General features: G+C 39.6%; 1 protein-coding gene across 5 annotated transcripts in view; it reads left to right on the forward strand.

Moving 5' to 3' along the window:
- Pot1 (protection of telomeres 1) overlaps nucleotides 1–8,821 on the forward strand; it is a 68,540-nt gene extending 59,719 nt beyond the window's left edge. For all 5 annotated transcript variants that reach the window (XM_057772729.1, XM_057772720.1, XM_057772712.1 and 2 more), the window contains 4 exons: nucleotides 1,342–1,421; nucleotides 3,745–3,836; nucleotides 6,590–6,695; nucleotides 8,155–8,821. In XM_057772729.1, the coding sequence (XP_057628712.1) occupies nucleotides 1,342–1,421; nucleotides 3,745–3,836; nucleotides 6,590–6,695; nucleotides 8,155–8,267 (391 nt within the window). In that variant the 3' untranslated portion in view covers nucleotides 8,268–8,821. The remainder of the gene's footprint in view (nucleotides 1–1,341; nucleotides 1,422–3,744; nucleotides 3,837–6,589; nucleotides 6,696–8,154) is intronic.
- The last annotated feature ends 13,404 nt before the right edge of the window (nucleotides 8,822–22,225 follow it).

The raw sequence follows: 22,225 nt of genomic DNA on the forward strand, positions 1-22,225 counted from the left end.
ATACTACTCAATTGAAATATCAAAACCCACCGTATTCTGTGCTTCTGTGAATAAGTCTACAGTTTAAATTTTGTTTCTGAAGTGATCTTGCTCCTTTTCCTTCCTGCTTTCCCTCTCGTCTTACTAGCACAGTACGCATTGTCAGTCTAAGTCAGGAAAGCAGCAATTAGCCATTAACTTGCTTTGTGATTGTCTGATATTAGTAAATAATTCTCACTCCATTATCTTTTTATTATTGCTGTTAATAAAAAAGTATTTATATATTTGATGATTAAATGATAAACCTGAAAATAGTCACCTCTGTTTTCCCAAATACATAAATGAAAAGCATTGTTGAATTTACTTTTTTTTTGGTTTTTCGAGACAGGGTTTCTCTGTGGTTTTGGAGCCTGTCCTGGAACTAGCTCTTGTAGACTTTTAAGCATATTTTCTTACTATATCTTATAAACATTTGATCATACTTAATAAAGTTGAATTACTCATACTTAAAAATATATTAATATATAAGGAGAGCAAATTGTACTAAACAGTGTTCAATTTTATATTTCGAACAGTAACTATCTGGTGTCATAAATTATACATCTCTGAATATATGCTTACTAAAAATATTAATTTCCCTAAAATCTAACTTGTTCTCACTGTCCATTCAGAATGATTTTTTATTGTTTTGTAAGGCTGTGTCCACCAGATATTGCTAATAGAGCTATACATTTAGAGTTCCTTCAACTTTTCTCCTGTGTCTTCTTGTTTTAACAAGAAAATTCACAACCAAATTAATTTTGTCTAGAGTCCAATTCCTGATTCTCAACTTATTCTGAAGCCCATTGTCTTGGTTATTGTTTTGGTACTTTAAAAGAAAGCATTGAATTGAAGTTGCTTACAGTTTAGTGGGTGAGTCCATGACATCACAGTGGGAGCATGGGAGCATGGAGCAGGCATGGCACTGAAGCAGTAGCTGAGGGCTTGCTTACATCCTACCTGCAAGCTGGTGTAAGAACAACTGGTCCTGGTATGGACTTTTGACCCCAGTGACACTCCTCTTCCAACAAGGTCACATCTCTAATCCTTCCTAAATAGCCCACAAACTGGGATCCAAAAATTCACATAAATGACCCCTGAGGCCTTTCTCATTCAAGCCACCACACCCATCGTATCTTCTGTTGCTTTTGTGTAGAATGGTAATCATAATTCTCTTTGGAAATAAGCACATTACAGTATAGTGTTTGCCCTTTTCAGTTTAATAACTGACTTTTTAAAAGTGGCCCAACTTGAACAATATGTAATAACTGAATGAAATTGATTATATTTTTGTATTTACTATTTTTTCACTTATCATTCCAGATGTAAACAGTGTTCAAACTTGAAACCTATACCAAACCTTCTTAATAAAGAACTATGGAATCCTTCCACTGTGGCAGAAGGTTAGCTCAATTTCTGTGTTTTGTGTTTTATAATTTCAGTTCTCTTTGTCATTTGACCAATTTGTTCTTTAACATTTATGGATATTTTTGATGGAACTAGTCTAATTTTTCTAAATTGAAATCTGTTTACAGTAATTGTATTGAAAAATGAGGACTAAATATTTAAAATGTGTCTTAGTTCGGTTTCTATCGCTGTGAAGAGATACCGTGACCATGGCAACTCTTAGAAAGGAAAACATTTCATTGAGTAGAGGCTTAGATTTCAGAAGTTCAATCCGTTATCATCATGGCAGGGAGCTTGGTGATAGGCAGACACCAAGCTGGCTGCATCTTGATCAGAAGACAACAGGAGGTGCCCTCTCTCACTGGGAGTTAGCTTGAGCATAGGAGACCTCAAAGGCCGCACCAACACTGACACACTTCATCCAACAAAGCCTCACTTCCTTTGGGGGCCATTTTCTTTTAAGCCACCACAAAATGTATATGACTATTTTTAAGCATTGTGATCATAATCATATTTCAATACTTGATCATTTGTTTTCCATTTAATCATTGGTCCCAAATACAAGTCCTAAGGAAATCTTTCTAATACTTTTATCTTAGCATTGGAAAAAGTATTGAGATGGCTGTTATTTTCCTCCCAAGTCTTTAGCCAGGACAAAACAGTCTTTATCTCGTGCACAAATAACAATCACCTAGCCTTTGTTTATAGCTTCCAGGTCATGGCACAGCTTGCATTCTAAGGCATGCACTTAAAACTGTTCCATTAACTTTAGACAGTTCTTAATGTTGAGGTCAAGTCTGCTGTGTACAACTGACATGGACCGTGTTATGTCTGCTATAAGAAGGAACTTGGCGGGATAGCAGTATCTATTGTGCCTGCATTGTGTCTGTATTTTCAAGCTGGTAATCTCCCTTCCTTTGTCACTTTCCCATTGTTTCTCCTTCTCAGTAACCATTCCACTTTGCCAATCTTTTCTAGAGTTTATCCTTCACAGATATTGACAGCTGTTATAATTTGGGCAACCAGAATATGACAAAAATGGTTATTTCTGTGAAACTAATCATTCAGCTTCTTTCTAGTAGCCAGAAATTTTGTTATATAAATATATGTTTGTGTGTGTGTGTGTGTGTGTGTGTGTGTGCCTGAACATGTGTTTTGTAGGTGGGTTAATTTCTTTTCTTTTTAAATCTAACTTTGTATTTTGGATACGTTATACTCTCCAATCCAGTGGGATCCCATGTTACTTTGGACTTGGTAGTGCCATGCTGTGTTCCTTGGCATAGTTTTTAAGTTCACCCTTCTTGGTCTTAGTTCAGTGTAACCTCTTAGGATCTTTTGAAGCCCCAAATCTGTTCCTGCCTTTTCCTTCCTCCCTCCTTCCCTCCCTCCCTTCCTTCCCTCCCTTCCTCCTCCTCTACCTCCTCCTCCTCCTTCTTCCTTCCTTACTTTCTTTTTATCTTTTGGTTTTTGTTTTTTTGAGAAGGGGAGAGGTTGAGACAGGGCTTCTCTGTATAACAGTTCTGGAGTTCTGGCTGTCCTGAAACTAGCTTTGTAGACAAGGGTGGCCTTGAACTCACAGAGATCTGCCAGCCTCTGCCTCCCAAATGCTGAGTTTAAAGGCGTGTGCCACCACCACCCAACTTCTGTTTCCCGTCTTATTGCTCTTGAATACTAAAATTTTGTCTGCACCTATTTTATTCTCCTGTTAATTTATTGCCTGTTTAATTAATTTTCCTATTGGAATTTGGACTGCACACATGGAAGATTATATAACACTGCATACATCTATACAGTATCTTCAACTTTTGTAAAAAGGATGTTCACCTCAGTGGTAAATTTTCTTGTGATTTGGTATATCTAATTCATTCATTTTTCTTTGTCTTAGCCAATTATGGAATCCCAAATTATGAGTTTTGTTCTTTCAACCAAATGGCATCTCTTAAAATATAAGGGATACTCCATACTCATAATACAAAGATGGATAAACTTTTAAAAATACTGAACTGCCTGTTGCTTTTTAGAACATTCTGTAATTATAGCTTTACTTTTAATATGAGCAGCATGGAATATGTTGCGTCTTATCACTTTTTGTACTGTCTGTCAATTATTAGGATTAAGTTGCTAACTCTGTATAAACTGGTGCATGACTTTAATAAATTGATACTAGACAAGGGAAGTCCCTATGTTTCCTTCTGTTGTAAATATTCTTAGTAAATGTCACTTGCAGCTACATGCTAGAATAAAACACTTTCAACTTTATAAAGATAAACTATAAAGATATCTAACTGCCTTGTATATTGTGCTTTTTTCCCTCACTAGTCCTGGGCATTGTGCCTCTACAGTATGTGTTTGTTATGACTTTCACGCTGGATGATGGAACAGGAGTACTGGATGCTTACCTCAAGGATTCTGTAAGTAACGGAACTGGTAAAGATATTTCATTAATAATTTATATTTAAATTTTTAATGTATTTATGCTTCTTAGTTTTACTTCATTGAAACTTATTGAGAACTTTTGAAGCCTAAAATTCAGTTCCTCTATATTTTGTTCTCTAAAGGATTTAAAATAACTTAAAGTATATACATAGAACATAGCAACAGAAGTCTAATATTGTATGTCTTTTGCTTTTTATTTTTTATTTATTTTTATATTTTTTAAATTTTTCTTCAAATTATTATTATTGCAATTTTTCACCTCCTCCCATTTCCCTCCCCCTTCCCCCCATTCCCCCCCTCTCCCTTTCCAGTCCAAAGAGCAGTCAGGGTTCCCTGCCCTGTGGGAAGTCCAAGGTCCTCCCCTCTCCCTCCAGGTCTAGGAAGGTGAGCATCCAAACAACCTAGGCTCCCACAAAGCCAGTACATGCAGTAGAATCAAAACCCAGTGCCATTGTTTTTGGCTTCTCAGTCAGCCCTCCTTGTCAGCCACGTTCAGAGAGTCCGGTTTGATCATATGCTCCATCAGTCCCAGCCCAGCTGGTTTTGGTGAGTTCCCTTTTGATCAGCCCCACCGTCACAGTGGGTGGGCGCACCCCTCCTCGCATTCCTGACTTCCTTGCTCATGTTCTCTCTCCTTCTGCTCCTCATTTGGACCTTGAGAGCTCAGTCCAGTGCTCCAATGTGGGTCTCTATCTCCATCCATCACCAAATGAAGGGTCTAAGGTGATATGCAAGATATTCATCAGTGTGGCTATAGGATAGGCCCAGTTCAGGTGCCCTCTCCTCAGCTGCTCAAGGAACAAGCTGGGGACATCTCCTTGGACACCTGGGAACCCCTCCAGTTTCTTGCCAACCCTAAAATGGCTCCCTTAATTAAGATATATATTTCCCTGTTTCCACGTTCTGGCTATTACAAATAATGCTGCTATGAACATAGTTGAACAAATGCTAGACTTTAAAATGCTAATTAACCCAATTAAAAGATGGGATACTGAACTGAACAGAGAATTCTCAACTAAAGAAGTTCAAATGGCCAAAAGACACTTAAAGTCATGCTCAACCTCCTTAGCTATTAGGGAAATGCAAATCAAAACAACTTTGAGATACCATCTTACACCTGTCAGAATGGCTAAAATCAAAAACACCAATGATAGCTAATGCTGGAGAGGATGTGGAGTAAGGGGCACACTCATCCATTGCTGGTGGGAATGCAAACTTGTGCAACCACTTTGGAAATCAGTGTGGCGGTTTCTCAGGAAATTCGGAATCAACATATCCAAGGATCCAGCAATACCACTCCTGGGAATATACCCAAGAGATGCCCGATCATACTACAAAAGCATTTGTTGATTTTTTATTATAAACCTTAGTTTTTAAATATAAAGTTGAGAAATCAAAATTAGAGAATCATTGTCCCTGTCATGCAGAAATTCCATAGCTACACAAGAAAGCAGATATCTAGCCACACTTTAGTCATCTGACCGTGCTTCCTAAGCTATGTGGTTGGAAGCTAAATGAAGTTACTTGATAAACAAACAGTATTGTTGTGTAAGCTGTGGAGAAACCTGTAAGACTGCTGTCATTTCTAACACTCGTCATTGTCCTTTGGCTATTCCTTGAGGCCACCCTTAGCTGTGGTCAGTTACAAGGTCTTCCTCTCCCTATAAGCAGGAACTGTCATTCCCCTGCACTGTGTGTAACAGTGTACATAGAGTCTTGAAGCTTAACCTAGGCCCCGATGTGATTTCCTCACATCTGTTCTTTCACAACTGACTGTGCACATGACTGATGGCTCTCTTCCTGAGCTCGAGCTGATGCTGCATGTCCCAAAGTCTTAAACCTCAGAAGACCTTCTTAGGTGTTCCACAGTAGCCCATAGTTCCAGTGGGCACAGTCAAATCACTGGCTCTCATAGACATGAAATAATAAAAGCTAAGAGGAAGAACAACTGTTTGTTAGAATTAGAGGTTTTGTTTTTGTTTTCTGTTCTGTGGTTCTTTTTGTGTGGGGGGGAGGATATTGTTTTTGTTTTAACTGCCGTAAATTGGAAGACAGTCCGAGTTGAGGTTAAGAGAATTTTTTTCTGGTTTCCACAGTTCACCCAATTACTTAGTAAATGAATATTTACTGGGAAGCTGTTGCATACCTTGCGTGTTGAAGATAAAATAGTTAGCAAAGCAAGAAAAATCTCTTCTGAAAGTTAAAGTAGAAGGGGAAGAAACTAAGTAAATGTTATCTTAATGTTATATCCTTTCATACCTAATAGATTTACTTTCCAGGGTATGAAAGTATCATCACATCAGCCTCACTGCATGATCTTACTGTGCACATCTCAAAGCTGTTTGACAGTTCCAGCAGTGAATCAGGTCTTAGATTAGACCAGTATTCCAGTTTTTGCATTCCACAGCCTAATAGACTGATATTTATAATATATCATTTTTGCAAAGTAGATAATGAAATTCTGTACAATGAAGCTCTGCCTTTATTTTTTATTTTTATTGTATAAATGTTTTGCCTAATGTTTGTCTCTTCACCATGTGTATGTGTGCTCCCTATGGATTAGAAGACATCCGATCCCCTGGAATAAACTTCTGCTGTGCTAACTGTGTGGTTCTGCGACTCTGACCCGGGTTCTCTACAGGAGTAGCTAGTACCTTTAATTCCTGAGTCATCTCTCCAGCCCCAGCTTTTTCAAATGATAAATATCTCCTTTGTTTTTCACTTTTAGGAGAACTTTTTCAAGATCCCAGCATCAGAAGTTCTCACTGATGATGACCTTCAGAGAAGTCTAGAAACAATCATGAATATGATATGTCCTCCAGGAATAAAAATTGGTAGGCAATATTCAAAAGATGCCTCCCTTTTCTTTCTCATGGAGAAACACCTAGCGCGTTTCTAACCTGTAGACTGGAAGTAAGCAAATCACAAGTCTGTGTGAATTACTAGGTTACAAATGGTAACTATTCCCATCTTTTGATGAGATAGTAGCTGAGACAAATATAAAGGAATTTTAAAATACTTTCAAATACACTTTAAAGCATAAGTTTTGATCCCAGCACACTTGACTCTGAGTTTATACATACAGCATACAGACATTAAGCCTGCAATTTTACCTAAAGGATACAATTTCTACATGAAATATGTCCTAAATTTTTTTTTTTTTTGGTTTTTTTCGAGACAGGGTTTCTCTGTGGTTTTGGAGCCTGACCTGGAACTAGCTCTTCTAGACCAGGCTGGTCTCGAACTCACAGAGATCCGCCTGCCTCTCCCTCCCGAGTGCTGGGATTAAAGGCGTGCGCCACCACCGCCCGGCTCATGTCCTAAAATTAAGCTGCATTTATCTTGTTGGACTCATTGATGATTTTCTTTTTAGTGTTAGTGGACTTCAGAATTTTCAGTTTTTACTTTTCAAAGTTTATGAACTTCAGTTTTTTTCTGTATCAACACTGGCTAGTCAACATACTTCTGCCTAGATGACGTTTTACCAGTTATAGCTGGCACCATGTCCTTCTGTGGCCAGTGATTTCCCTTGGAAGCTGTAGATCTAAATTGTGTTAAAAGCTTGATTCTTCTAGTAATTGTTCTCAGCAGCAAATATTCCCTCTGCGGGCTTCTCTGTTGCTGATGTGACTGTTAGAGTTGCTCCGGGTGAGGGTATGCTCTGTCAGTCTGTACTGTAGCACCGGTTCCCAAGAGAAGGGAGGGGATTTTTGCTCATCTGAAGAAAAGTTTAATTTGGGTATATTTGCTTTCAGTTTTAATTTGCGTTGGCTATTGGAATGACCATGGGTAAAACTTTTCCAAAACGAAAAGTCTCTGGGCCTGGTAACTTTTGATATATACAGGAAGTTATTTTTTAAAATACTTCTCAGTGTACCATTCTACCAGCAACGCACAGAAGTCACCAGTTACACTGGCCAGGCTTGAGGACTGTACCAGGTGTCGTTCAAACTGTCCTGAGCCTTCTGATGATGTTAGAATTGAGTTTGACTTGCTCTCAAAATATAGAGATAGCACCATTGCTGCCAGGATGGGGGAGTGTGTACCTGCTTCCTGCAGGGCAGATGACATGTAATGCTTAGCTTAGGCTGAACTTCAGGTTCCATATCCTCACAGCTCATCAAGGAAAAGCCAGGGAGGCCCATAAACAGCATGGGAAGAAGTGTAAGATCTTTGACCATCTCTGCTGTCTGGTGTTTTATAAACTCAGTCACTTTCATCTGTGGCTGGGAAAAGAGCTCAGATAGGTCCGTGTTACTTTAATGGTTAAATGAGATTTCCTTTGGTCTGTAGATACATACCCTTGGCTGGAGTGCCTCATCAAGTCCTACAACGTCACCATTGGAACAGAGCAGCGAATTTGTTACCAGATTTTTGACACCACAGTTGCAGAAGACACCGTGTAGTGCTGTCATTCAGTGTGGTGTGTGGGGGATTTTATAGTTTTAGAAGAAAGTTACAACTCTCTGTGAAGTTATCAGAAGACGCTTTACGGTTGCCAGAGTGTTGGGCCCATGTCGACTATACTTCAGTTCTTTTGTATAGGAAGACATTTTATTGTTACTTATGCCTTCTTGTGAACATGTTTAAAATGCCTTGTTCAGTGTGTTCAGGGAAGTACAGTATGAGGCTACCACACTTGAGGACCATACTTTCTTAGCTCCCATTTGTAAAACGCTGGTGGCTAAGTTTCACTTGTCTACAGAAGAATCCTTGTAACCACCCTGTTAAAAGAGGTTTGCTGTGCTTCCACATGCGAGTATATGATTCCCTGGCTTTGAGCAAATGCTTGTCTGAGTGAGTCTCAGTATGCTAAGAGAAGTGTTAAGTAGACATGGCAGAATTGTTTGGGTGCTGATGTTCCCCATTTCTGGATAAATGTATCTCTTTAAAACAAATAGTATATTCCACTTCCTACTTCTTTCTGTAAACTAGAAGCTATTCCATTCCATACCAGCTAATAAACTATTGAAATTTATGTTATGTGGATCATATATCTTTTGTCTTTTCAGTAGTCTTATATAAAATATTTCTATATTGCAACTATTGAGTTGTTAATTAAATTGCTTTTTTATTCAGTAGTGTTTAGCAATTTATGGAGTACAATATATTTTCATTATATTTTCCCTTCCTTAACTTCTCCCAGATCTACCCACACACCCAACTTCACAGACTTCCTTTTTCTCTCTTGGAAAACAAACAAACAAACAAAACAAAGAAGCCATAACTAAACACACACACACACCCATAGATGTACACACACACACAAAATTCTTAAAACACAAAATCAGGACCATAATATGTAAGCAAAAGGCCAGCATGACCGAAGGGGGTGGGTAAAGATAAAGCAACATGAGTCAAAAAATCTGAGTTTGTTTTGTATTGCTCATTTACTTCTGGACATAGGACTGTCCTTAAGTGCGGTTAGTGTACCTAGTGAGATTATTGGAGAAAACTAATTATTCCTTTGGCAAATTGAAGATAGTTCCCAGTTATGGATGGGTCCTATGTCCAGCTCCTCCTGAATGCTGGGATTCTTTTTGGCTTGAACCTCTATAGGTCTTGTGTATGCTGTCACAGTCTCTCTGAGTTCATGATTGTCAGCCCTGGGTATCTACAAGATCTTAGATCCTTAGCATCTTCTACCTACCCCCTCCTGCCACTGGCTTTTACAGCTTTTCTATTTCTTCTTTGGTATAATTCCCTGAGCCTTGAGGAGAAAGGTTTGATGAAAAAAAAAAATCCCATTTAGGGATCGTATGCCTGACACTGTGTGGAGGCCAGGAGCCAGAGATTGGATAGCTCAGAGACCTAGGGTAGAACCAAATATGACCGCAAAGAGAAAGACAAGTGTTTTGTACCAATGTTCTGCTCTTCTCATAGATCAGTGCCTTGTCCAATCAGCAGCAGCGGCTTCCAGTGGCAGCAGATGGGAACCATTGCAGAGACCCACAGCCAGACAGAGAAAGCTTAAATTGGAGTCTCCATTGGATCTCTCTCCTCAGCACTGTGGGAACCCTGTGGAAGGGGGTGGAAAGATTGTAGGAGTCAGGGTATGGAGGACACCAGCAGAACGTGGCCCACTGAATCAACTAAGCAGGGCTCAAATGGTCCTGCAGAGACTGAAGCATCAAGAATTGGGCCTGTGTGGGTCTGTACCAGATCTTCCTCGTGTATGTTCTGTCTGTCATCTTGGTGGTTTGGGGGACTCTATACAGTGGGAGTGGATGTGTTTCTGGCCCTTTTGGCCTGCTCTTGGGACTCTTCCTCATATTGAATTGCCTTGTGTTATGGTTGTTCTCTTACAGACCTGCTATTTTTGGAAAGGAAATGGAAGGAGAGTGGATCTAGGGGAGAGGAGAGGTACAGGGATTTGGGGGAGTGGGGGAGAGCGTGGGCTGGGCTGGGAGGAGTGGAGTGAGGCAAACCTGTGGTCAGGATGTATGAGAGATTTTATTTTCAAGAAACATATCCTATTTAGGACTAAGTGTTCAAAATATCTTCCTCTTCGCATACTGTGCAGTTGTGTTTGTGTTAGTTCCCATCTGCTGCAAGAGGCAACTTTCTGTTGATGACTGAGTGAGGCTCTGATCTGTATGGTATGATGGCTCTTCTAGATGGTCAGCCTGACCACGTCTGCAACTAAAACCCCAAAGTGGAGAGTACACTTAGGAAGGACTATTGTTCAATTTATGGAGTGGGAAGATCCCCTTCTAATCTGGATCTTTGAGGCAGAAAGACACGCTTTTAATCCAGATCATTTGAACTGGGAAAAGACACGCCTTTAATCCAGAACTGCACCGTGTCTTTTGCTTTTATAATGGCATCAGAGAATGAAGCTTTTGCTCTCTGCCCGTTTGTCCTTGCCAGCAGGCCCTTTCCTTAACTGGCATTAGAGCCTACTTTTTTAGGACTGGAGAGTATACTGAAGACCAGCTGAGACACCCAGCTTTATGGACTGAACAACTGCCGGTTTCTTGGACTTTCCGGTCACAACCAGACATTGTTGGATTATCTGGCCTGCAGCCTTTAAGTTGCTCTAAAACATTCCCTTTCTGTATATAGAGAATTATTCTATACATCCTGTTACCCAGGAGAACCACAGCTTATACATACGGGTATTGCAGAATGTTGACTGGAGTCATTTTTTTCCTATGTCCCTTTCGCAGAACAATAGTATTTGATTTCCCCCTAAACCTGTGGCCTATAGCATAAAATTCTTGTCCAGCTGAGCAGTTTCAGGCATACATAGGATCCATCTCATGGAGTGGATCTTAAATCCAATCAGATTTTTTTGTATTTTCCATAATGTTTGAGGCACTGTTATGCCAGGGTATTATGACACAAGTCACGGTTATAGACCATGGAGGTCTGGTGTTTACCCTTCTCATCTAGTAGCATGCAGAGTTTATTCCAGGACAACAATGAGTAATACTCAGTAAAGATGAACACTCTATTTTACACCAGCTAGACTTTCCTGTGTTCAAAGAGATAAATAAGTGTTGTCAATTGCTCTAGGGGCTTTTAGCATCATTGGTTATTTTGTGAAGAACAACCAATCACCTTAACAATAACCTGAGGTGTTTGGAGGTTTCCATGGGAAACATTTGGACAACACAATTAGATGTAACCCATTTCTGGCACTGTAGGTCTCAGTTGATGGTGAGAGATGTCCAATTAGAGCATTATTTCCCCCATTATTTGATGTAACCCATTTCTGGCACTGTAGGTCTCAGTTGATGGTGAGAGATGTCCAATTAGAGCATTATTTCCCACACAACCAACTACACAAACTTTCTTTTTCTCTCTTGGAAAACAAACAAAAACAAAGAAGCCTTCCTGAATTTAATGATATGGTCATGTGTTTTTGTCTTTCCATTTATGTGATGGATTATGCTTATTGAGTTATATGTGTTAGACTAACAGCAGAGACCACAAATATGGTAACCAGCCAGCAACATGGCCGCAGGTTGAGGTCATTGGATCATTTCTTTGGAAAAGACAGTGCTTTGTCCTTACTAGAGTAGATACTTATTCTAGATATGGATTAACCTTCGCTACACATAATGTGTCTACTGAAATGACCATCCATGGACTTAATAGAATGCCTATCCATAGTCATAGTATCCCCACCCCTAGAAGTTTTGGGTTAAAGGTAGAGAGCACTCTGGCTAAGAGACAAAACAAACATTGCATTGAAATGGAAGCTCAGACACCCTCATGGGCAATTTGGGCTTCTGATGCCCTTAAGCCAGCAGGCTAAGAATGGGATAATTGTCGGGAGGAGGGAGGTGTGATTGATCCCGATTACCAGGGGAAACTGCATTTCTTCTCCACATCAGAGGTAAGGAAGATTATGCCTGGAGTGCAGGAGATCCATCAAGGTATCTCTTGGTGCTACTGTGTCCTGTGATTAAAGTCAGTGGGAAACTACAATAGCCTCCTCCAGGCAGGAGGACAAAGGGCACAGATCCTGTCACTCCTTCAGGAAAGAGGTCCAGACCTGTTGAAGTATTTACTGAAAGTAGAGGAAATAGAGAATGAATAGTGGAATGTAGTTATAAATACCAATCAAGGCCACATGACCAATCCAGAAACAAATGAGTATAGTTGACCTGAGTGTTTCATATTTTGTTAAGAATGTGTTTGTATAGATATTTGTGTTTTCTTTCCTCAATTTATCATGTAAAGTAATCCCAATTAAGAGAATACCAGTAGTTATCACACTAATTTTTGCTACTAAAAGAATGTCAAGAAATAGTCCCCGCTGTTCTAAAATGTATAATGCATTGCACCTGTACAAGGGATAGTTCTATCATGTTAAACATCATTATGTCCTGGTTATTGCTTTCATTTAGAAGTTAAGTATGATTTAAGGAGATGTGTTTGTTGTTTGTGTGTCATTGATTGATAAGGGGTTGATTTGTGATAGATATTCTGGATTGTCAATTTGTCTGCTTCCGGAATTAACTAAAACCCAAACAACTAGGTACACCTGGGTGGGATTTTTTTCTTAATTAAATGCTTTGTAATGGGAAGCCCCACTTTTAATCTGGATCTTTTAAACTGGGAAACACAACTTTAATCCAGATCTTTTGAGTTGGGCATAACCGCCTTTAATCTGGGCCACACCCTCTGGTGGCAGGCTATATAAAGGGCATGGAGGAAGGGAGCTTTCTCTCTTTGCTTACTTGTTCTCACTCTTGTTGGCAAGTTCTTTCCTGGCATTAGAACTTCTTTGAGATTCTGGCATATACTGAAGACCATCTGAAATCTCCAGCCTTGCGAACTGAACAACTACTGGGTTATTGAACCTTCTATTGGTAGATAGTCATTGTTTGACTAGCTGGACTGCAGCCTGTGAGTCATTATAATACATTGCATCTCTCCCCTCCCTTCTTCCCTCTCTTTCTCTATCTTTATGACTGATTATTTTTCTTTTGTTGTTGAGGCATTTGGATTTCTATTAGTAGGGTGTTACTGCTTATGACTTTGAAAGACACCTGAGAAGAAATTCTGAGATGCAGTTTCAGAGGTTCAGCCACTAGACTTTATGTTTCCTATGTCACTGGGAGGTACACCTCATGGTGGGGGCGTATGACAGAGCAAAGCTGCTTATTATGTGGAAACAAGGAAGGAGAGAGAGATTTGGAATGTCTTTCTCCATCATTTGACTCCGAGATGATGTCATGTCTATTCTTGATGCTCAGGTGTTTCTTGAATGCTGCATAAGGGTGAATCCTGTTATTGCATACATTCTATTAATCGGTGTCTTTTTATTGAGGAGTTGAGACCATTGATATTGGGAGATATCAATGACCAAAGATTGTTGATTACTGTTACTTTGTTGGTGGTAGTGGTGCTGGGAGTGTGTGTGCCTTTTTATTAGGAAATTGAGACCATTAATATCAAAAGTTATCAATGAGTAGTATTTATTGATTTCTGTTATTTTATATTGTTATAGTGTGGGTTCCCCCTCCCGATTTACTGGTCTGGGATTATTTATCCCTGGTCAAATGTGTTAAGCTCTTCAGACTGAAGTTTTCCTTCTCGTGCCTTCTGAAGAACTGGATTTATATATAGGTATTGCTTAAATTTGGTGTTATCTTGTAATGTTTGTCTTTTTTCAACTATTGTGATTGAAAGTTTTGCTGAGTATTGTAGTCCATGCTGGCGTCTGTGGTCTCTTACAGCTTGTAGAACCTCTACCTGGGCCCTTTTGCCTTTCAGAGTCTTCACTGAGAAATCAGATATTATTCTAATGAGTCTACCCTTATATGTTATTTGGTATTTTTTTCTTTTTGCAGTTTTTAATATTGTTTCTTTGTTTTGTAAGTTCGGTGTTTTAATTATTAAGTGTCAGGGGAATTTCTTTTCTGTATGCTTCTTGTACCCTGAGAGACTTGTCCTAAACTAAGGTGTTAGAAACCTTCTATAGTGCAGGAAAAAAACTGGTTTCTTTTAGAATTTACTTCAGCTGTTTTTATAATTTACTTCAGCTAAGTTTTTGTGAAAACACAGACAGTTGAATGAAATAGTGAAAACAATTTATGACATTGAAATAGAATTTAATAAAGAATTAGAATTACTAAGGAAAGCCAAAACTGTAATAATAAATGTAAGGAGTCAAGCACAAATCTCAGAATGTTATTCTAACCAAAAGCTCAAAAGACATGGCAGAGAGAGTCTCCAGTGTTGGAGACAAGGTAGAAGAAATGGACACCTGAGTCAAAGAAAATACAAAAAAAAAAAAAAAAAAAAAAAAAAAACCCACGGCAAAAAAAGATCCAGGAAATATCTGGGATACCATGAAAAGACCAATCTAAATTTCACTGGGTGTTCAGGATTCCAGTGTATCCCCCACACTTTTTTAACATGAACTTTTAAACAACAACAATTTTTTTTTTAAATCTCTCTGCATTTACACACCTCAGTTAGGAAAAAGAATTACCCAGACCCAGAAGCATAACTACAAAAGTCAAATGCAAGGCTGAAACATTTAGAGACTTTCCCAGAAGTATGGACTTCAGTGGATTAGTCTTTGTTTCTTTTTGGGGAGGTGGTGCTGCCATGTTCTGAGTTTTATGGCCTGGATGATATTTCTATCATGGCATCAGTTGTGCTAAGGTCTGGGTGCCTGTTACCCTTACTCAGCGAATGTTGCGCATGCACATGTACATAAATATAACCCGATGACTCTGTTTTTGTTGTTCATATCTGTATGGTTTCAGGGATATGCATTTTATGTTAGATAACCAGATAGGAGGCTTATCCTTGGAAGAGGCTAATTCTACTCTCTAACCAGTCAATGGCTGTCTGTAGTTCTTGCCTAGGGGTAGGACCCCATGAGGTTTTCCTTTTGCATTAGTGCAGATACTGACATTGCCATTGTTCTGATCTTCTTTGTGCAGCCATTTCTAGGAGAGACTGTCACAGCAGCCTTCCCAATACTCTGGCTTTGCTAATATCTTTGCTTCCCAGAGGGATTTCTGAGTCCTAAGTGCAGGAGCTGTGATGTAGATTTATTAATGGGGCTGGGCTCCCCACAACATTTGATCTCTGTGTTAGGTCTAGTTGTGGCTTTCTGAGAGAGTCTACATTTGTTGGAAAGAGAAACGTCCATGAAGAGGGATATAAACTACACTTAAACCTGTGGATATAAGGATAAGATTAGTTTATGTTTAGCCAAAATAACATATAATGCATATAAGTCAATATATTCATATTATATATGTAAATAACATATGAATCTTAAAGGATTTTGCCTCTTAGGCTGACAATGCTTCACATACAAGAATCATAGACTAAATCTAGGCACAGAAAACATTCCTTTTGAATGCTTGATCAGGATAGTCCACTTGACTCTCAATACAATATAGACTATTGCTGTTGCCCTTGGCTGCTTCTCAGAAATTGAACATAAGCCCCTATTGCTGTAGACACCACACAGTGAAAACAAAGGGCTCAGATTATTTGAGCTTAATCTAACCTGAATGTGGTTTTCCTGCATTCTACCTCCCATGCTTCCACAACATACTATGCAAGCTGCCATAGGAAGGAAGCAATTGATAGTCCTACCCAGCCATGACATCTGTGAACCACAACAGCATGGTAAGATACTTATAAAGGAGCAAGAATGGTACTCACTTGTCATTGGTAACCAACATCTTCTCTAATTGGATATAGGGCCCACTAAATAAGAGGGAAATCATGGCTGATACTAGAAACCTAGCCAAAAGCATGATGCTGGTAAGATAATGGATCTTTAAAAAAAAAAAATCTATTTCTGCCTCTTTACAAGACCAATGTATTTCCTAACTCCATTCTAAATCTTATCCTCATAGACATACTTAGTAGAAGCAATACATACCATTGAGAAATATAAACAACAGAGTAAATGTGAAGTTACTACTGACATTAGCCCAGAGGAGGTCATTTCAGTTTTATAGACAGATTTCCAGATTCATTCCCTAGGAACACGTGTGTATTCTCTCGAAATGGAATTTTGTTGTGAATACAGTACTCTACCTTCTATGGTAGCCTTATTTCTGCTGTCTATGTTTAGAGAGAAAGAAGCCCATTGCTTATAATTTCCCAACCTAAGGCCCTTCAGTTGGAAATTTTGTGATTATTTTTCTTTGATGCCTGTTGTGGTTTCTCCCAAATGTCTTATTTCTCACTACTTAATTTTGACTTTTTATAAGAACATACCCTTGTTTCTATGTTGTTCACCCTCTAACTTTGTAGTTAATAATGTTATTCTTTGATTGTTATGATTTTCCTCTGTCTTTTATCTTGTTTCCCTTACAAATAAATCCAAAGATCCTGACATGGTTTCACCAGGTCCTCTACACCGCAGAGTCTGCAGGGTTTTAGGGGGTAACTATTTTGGAGACTCACCTGAAACAGAAAAGAACGGCTATGGCACTGTTTTCTGGGATATTCACCATGCTCTGACAGATTCACGGGAACAGAGACCTGTGAATGGAGGGAAGGACACCTTCAGTGTAGTTTAAGGCTATGACAACTCACTCAAAAGACCTAGAATATCATTTTGGGGAAAATAAAAGGTATGTTCCTCTGCTCGTGCCTTGGGATCTCTAGGTGGTTTATAGTCTGTCCTCTTCCATCAAGAAAATATGGATTTCAACAGCTAGTAAAATCTAGATGAAGCCATCTGTCTTTGCCTCTGCCTCCTGGGGACTTCTAAGCACTTGTGTGCAACATTATATCTACACGGAGGTCAGGAAGTAGTTCAGGAATGCTGTGTATTATTTTTCCCTGCAGTATTGTGATTAGAACTCCTAGGAAATTTGAGATGAGTTAAAGTTTCAAAGCGGAGATCTTCTGACAAGGAGATAAATGTCGCTTCTAGTTAAGAGTGCATTTGCCGTTGCAGTGTCTCCAGCCCCCATTACCATTGCAGAGGTAAGGGGAAAGTGTCTCAGACTGTCGGCTCTTGGACACTCAGAGGCACTGCTGATTTTAGACCACAGCAGCATCTTTATAAACGTCTGCTGGCGTCCTGTGCTTGAAATGTGGGTCACAAAGGCACACATAGGGAGGAAGAAGAGAGAATGTGTGGGGAAGTGATTGTATAGAGAACCTTATTCCATTTTGATTCCTAAACATGCTGTGTTGTTGTTTACCTGGGAATCACGGGAGAAAACTTTTCCTGTCTTGTGTGGGTTTCTTTTCACTTACTTGTTAACAGTGTTTTAAAGAGCTGGAGCTAGTATCTGTTAAAAACCTTAACCTCCCTGTTATCTAGTAACAGAATATTCCTTAAAATATTATTGCAGTTTCTACAAGAATCTGAGTTTGTTTTGTTTTCAGAATAGCTTTTCCTTTCTTTGAAATCAATAGATTTTAGATAGCCTTTATTTTTTTTCAACTGATTTTAACTTCTATTTAAAAGGCAGTTTTAAATTTTGGTATTTTTGCTAAGTTTAGCTGCTTCCTGAGCAATTTCCCCCCAAAGCTTCCATGACAATTTCTTGTAGCAATACAGGCAAGATAAAACATCAGTTTGGTTTTTTGTGAGGATCTCACAACCCAAGCTTTCCTCCCAAGCACCAGGATTATAGGCATTTATCACCACTCAAGCTCCAAGGTAAGACCTTTGAAAATCAAAATTATTGACTCATGGAGTTAGGTGAAAATGGTACACAGTAGGTAGATGTTATTATTTTTGAAGGGCAATCTTAATGTGCTCAACCCTTATTAGATAAGGCTCTATAAGGTCAACTTGTCCTCAAGTGTTGAAATCATGGACAAATAGTTCTACACAAAGACCAACACAAATGGAGGTAAACATAAAGAGTACAAAGTACAAAATAGGTCTGTAAAGGTCATCTTACAAATTTAAATTCAGTTATTTCTCATACAGGATGTACCCGAGAATGTCTTGATACAGTTTGTGAGAAAAGACAAATAGGGAACATGCATTTAGGAAAAGGACAAGAATGAGGCCAGACAATGGTGCCACAGTTCTGTAATCCCAGAACCTGGGATTATCCTGCATGTGGGGGCAGGGTCAACAGTTCAAGGTCAGTGTCAAGTACCTAGCAGGTCCATGGTGTTTTTGTTACTGGATCTGGAAATTCAGTAGTAAAAGAAAGGAAGTAGAACAAGAAAATAGTACCATATAAAGACAATTAGGCAAACTACTCCATCAATTCTAAGGAAAGCTAATAGTGTTAAATAAAATTTATGGAAGAGTGCACACAAAGTTACATTGCTCTTATTGAATAAAATACAAGTACAAAACTTAATTAGAATAGTAGAAAGTTCTTCTGAAGGTGGAATGACGTAATCATTTGAAAGCTATTACAAACAGTATAAGTTACTATGTCAAAATCATGGGATTTTTTGGAACTGGAAGTGTTATTCTTTACTGATAGGAATGACCTTCAGGAGATAAGCTCTTTACTGATAGGAATGACCTTGAGGAGACAGGCTCTTTACTGATAGAAATGTCCTTGAGGAGACAGGCTTTTTTCCTCTGAGTCTAGATTCTGGCATGCTTCACATGTCATGCATCATGTCAGGCAAAATGTGAATTTTCATAAATCATTGTCATTTGAACTATGCATTCCAGGTTTTTGTTTTGTTTTGTTTTTTACCTCCATGAATGATGGAGGAAGGTCATTGGTTAAATAATAAAGAAACTGCTTGGCCCTCATAGGTTAGAACATAGGTGGGTGGAATAAACAGAACAGAATGCTGGGAAGAAGAGGAAGTGAGCTCAGATGCAGGGCAGCTCCTCTTAGAGACAGACGCAATGCAGCTCATCACCAGGGCAGATGAAGCTCCTACCCAGGATGGACATAAGCTAGAATCTTCCCGGTAAGCGCACCTTGGGGTGCTACACACATTATTAGAAATGGGCTAGTCCAGGTGCAAGAGTTAGCCGAGAAGAGGCTAGATATAATGGGCCAAGCAGTGTTTAAAAGAATATAGTTTGTGTGTTGTTATTTCGGAGCATAAGCTAGCCAGGCGACCAGGAGCTGGGGTAGCAGGAACACAGCCCGCAGCTCCCACTACACATGAAGATGTTTCTTTGGTTAGGCATCACACAGTTGCCAACTGGGAGTTTTCTGGGAGAGGAATTAATCTACAGCAAATTTACTACGTTCTAAATTCACAAACATTATATCTTTTTCTTGATGTGTTCTACATTCATTCCATTCAAAAAACAGTGATGCATGTTTTTTTTTTTTAATTTTGCTCTTAACCTTTTCCTTACCACTGAACTGTCATGCTAGGCTAATGTCTTCTCTTGCCTGGATTGTAAACGTAGCCTTTTCTTGATCTCCCTGCTGCCACCGTTTCCTCACAGGACCCCCTCTGCAGTCAGGATGATTTGTTAAAATACAAAGCAGATGTCTGTATTTTCTGATCTCATATATTGACACTGCAATGGCCTTTGCCAACCAATGTGCTCTGATACTCTTTCTCTGCCTCGGGTACCATCTAGTGCCATGATTCTCTTCTCCTATCCAAAACTGCTCTCTGATTTCTCAGCACACCAGGCAAACAAACTCTTCTCCAGAGACTTGGTAATTTATGTCCCAGGGTTTATTCCCCAACCTCCTTGGGACTAAAGTAACTATTTGACTACGCTGATGATGTAAAATCTACCCTGTTCTGCCACACTTACCCACCTTGCCCCTTATGTTTCTCCTTTGCACTTACCCTTTGACTTCTTTATCTGTTTATTTTATTCTATTTTCCCAACAGAATATGGGCAACTTAGGAGCCAGGACTGAGTTCTCTTTATTGCTCAGGACCAGAGTCTAGAAATCGTTGGCATGTGGTGGTTTCTAATGTTCCTAATATTAAAGGATCCTACCACATTGGAGAGCCCTGGCCTCAAATCAGAGCACTAGCATGCATTATCACCACCAATGATTCTGAACCAGTAGTTACCTGAAAGCCAGATATCTGCATTCAGTCTGAACCCTACGTCATTTTGATGCAGAGTGTACAAGGTTTCTTTGCCGCTGATGCTGAGTAATTTGTATTGTTAGCCGTGTTCTCTAGTAAAATATTCAGACCCTCTTTTAGAAGGTATGTGAATATGTGTCTACATCTATTCCGGCTTTTACTGCTTGGCTCAGAAAACATTTGAGTAGAAGCACCTCTCTTTAGAGTCCACAACATCGTGGTGCTTAATTCTGGTTTCCTGTGACACTTAACTTTAAGTGGAAGATTCTGAGGTGCCACCATAAATTCTGGCTCAGGGCTGCACGGATCCAACGTGTGGCTGCATGGCTGAAGCAAGCTGGTTAAGTCTTTGGAAAACTGGAAGCTGAAATAATGCTCACATAAAAATGTCAGGGAGAATGGAGGACTAAATGAAGCAATGCTCTGAAATGCTTGGTGCTGAGCCGGGAGCTCCCATAGAGGCTTCGGTGGTGTTGCACTTAGTTGCTGCTCTCTTAGAAAGACCATTTTATCCTGCTCTTGTTTTCCTGATGCCCCAACATCCTTCTAAGTCCTTCTACAGTGGTGATGCAGGGAAAAAGCTGCACATAGTGAGTCTGAGGACTGGTCTAGCCAGGATATTGCCAACATTAATGAAATGGAGGAATCACTGAACTAATTGACATTACCTGGACAGTTTTCTTTTTTATTTCAAACTCTGTTTCTTAATGATCCATTCCTATCATGAAAAAGATAAATACAACAGAGAGACAAACCCAAATGGCAGAAATCACTATGCACTAGAAGGCCTGATATTTAAAAGAGGGACTAAGTTGACTAAGATCCTGAGGAGGGATCTGAGAATGGAGCGGAAGCACTGAGAATGAACACATTTTTCTTATAATTAAAGGTCAACTGTGGGAAAGACATGGAATATGAACCCCTACCCCCCCACACACACACACAAAGAGCTGCAGTTAATGACATGGTTGCCAGTTGATGGGCTTTTGGAAAGTTATTGATGAAGGAGTCGGATGAAGTCAATATATTAATTTATTGCTAAATTCTTCACTGAGTGGATTCTTATGAGGTGGCAGAAACTGCATAGTGTGGCCAGTCTCTGGCATCATGCCTTGAAAGGCATTTCTTTTCCCCCAAATCTTGGCTTCCTGAGCAATAAGACCTAGCAGGAGGATGTTCACTCCACTCTACCCATGTGGCATGGTTCTGTCCTGCCATGATCTTAACGTTATGTGGACAGAGAACCAGAAGCTGAAAACTGAGACCGTGAGGCAGAATAAACTTTGCCTCCCTGATGTTGGTTTAGAAATCTCATCAATCTAATTAAAGGCTAGTTACATAGACAAAAGCAAACAAGCAGATTTCATCGAGTTCTTTAGCAGCAAGCTATCGGTGCCTGCAATGAGGCTGCCACTGGTAGTGATGATCTTGTTTATAGGATTTTGGTGTCTTTCATGTTTTGGGACTCATCTCTGGTTTTCTGGATGTAAGTGTCTTAGCTAGGATTTCTATTGCTATGACAAAACACCACCACCAAAGAGTAAGTTGAGAGGAGGCTTGCACTTCAACATTGCTGTTCAGCACTGAAGGGTGTCAGGACAGGAATTCAAAAATAGGCCAGGATCCTGGATGCAAGAGCTGATGCAGAAGCAATGGAGAGGTACTGCTTACTGGCTTGCTCCTTATGGCTTGCTTAGCCTGCTTTCTTATAGAACCCAGAACCACCAACCCAGGGATGGCACCACCCACCATGGGCTGAACCTTCCCCCACTGATCAGTAATTGATCAGGGAGTCATGTGGTCAACTGAGGCTCCTTCCTCTCTGGTCACTCCAGCTTGTGTCAACTTGACACACAAAATTAGCCAGTACAGTAAGTTAGTACAATTCTGTAATAATATGTTTTTTATTTTAGTG

Source organism: Chionomys nivalis, chromosome 1, assembly GCF_950005125.1.
Source record: "Chionomys nivalis chromosome 1, mChiNiv1.1, whole genome shotgun sequence".
NCBI classification, from domain to species: domain Eukaryota; kingdom Metazoa; phylum Chordata; class Mammalia; order Rodentia; family Cricetidae; genus Chionomys; species Chionomys nivalis.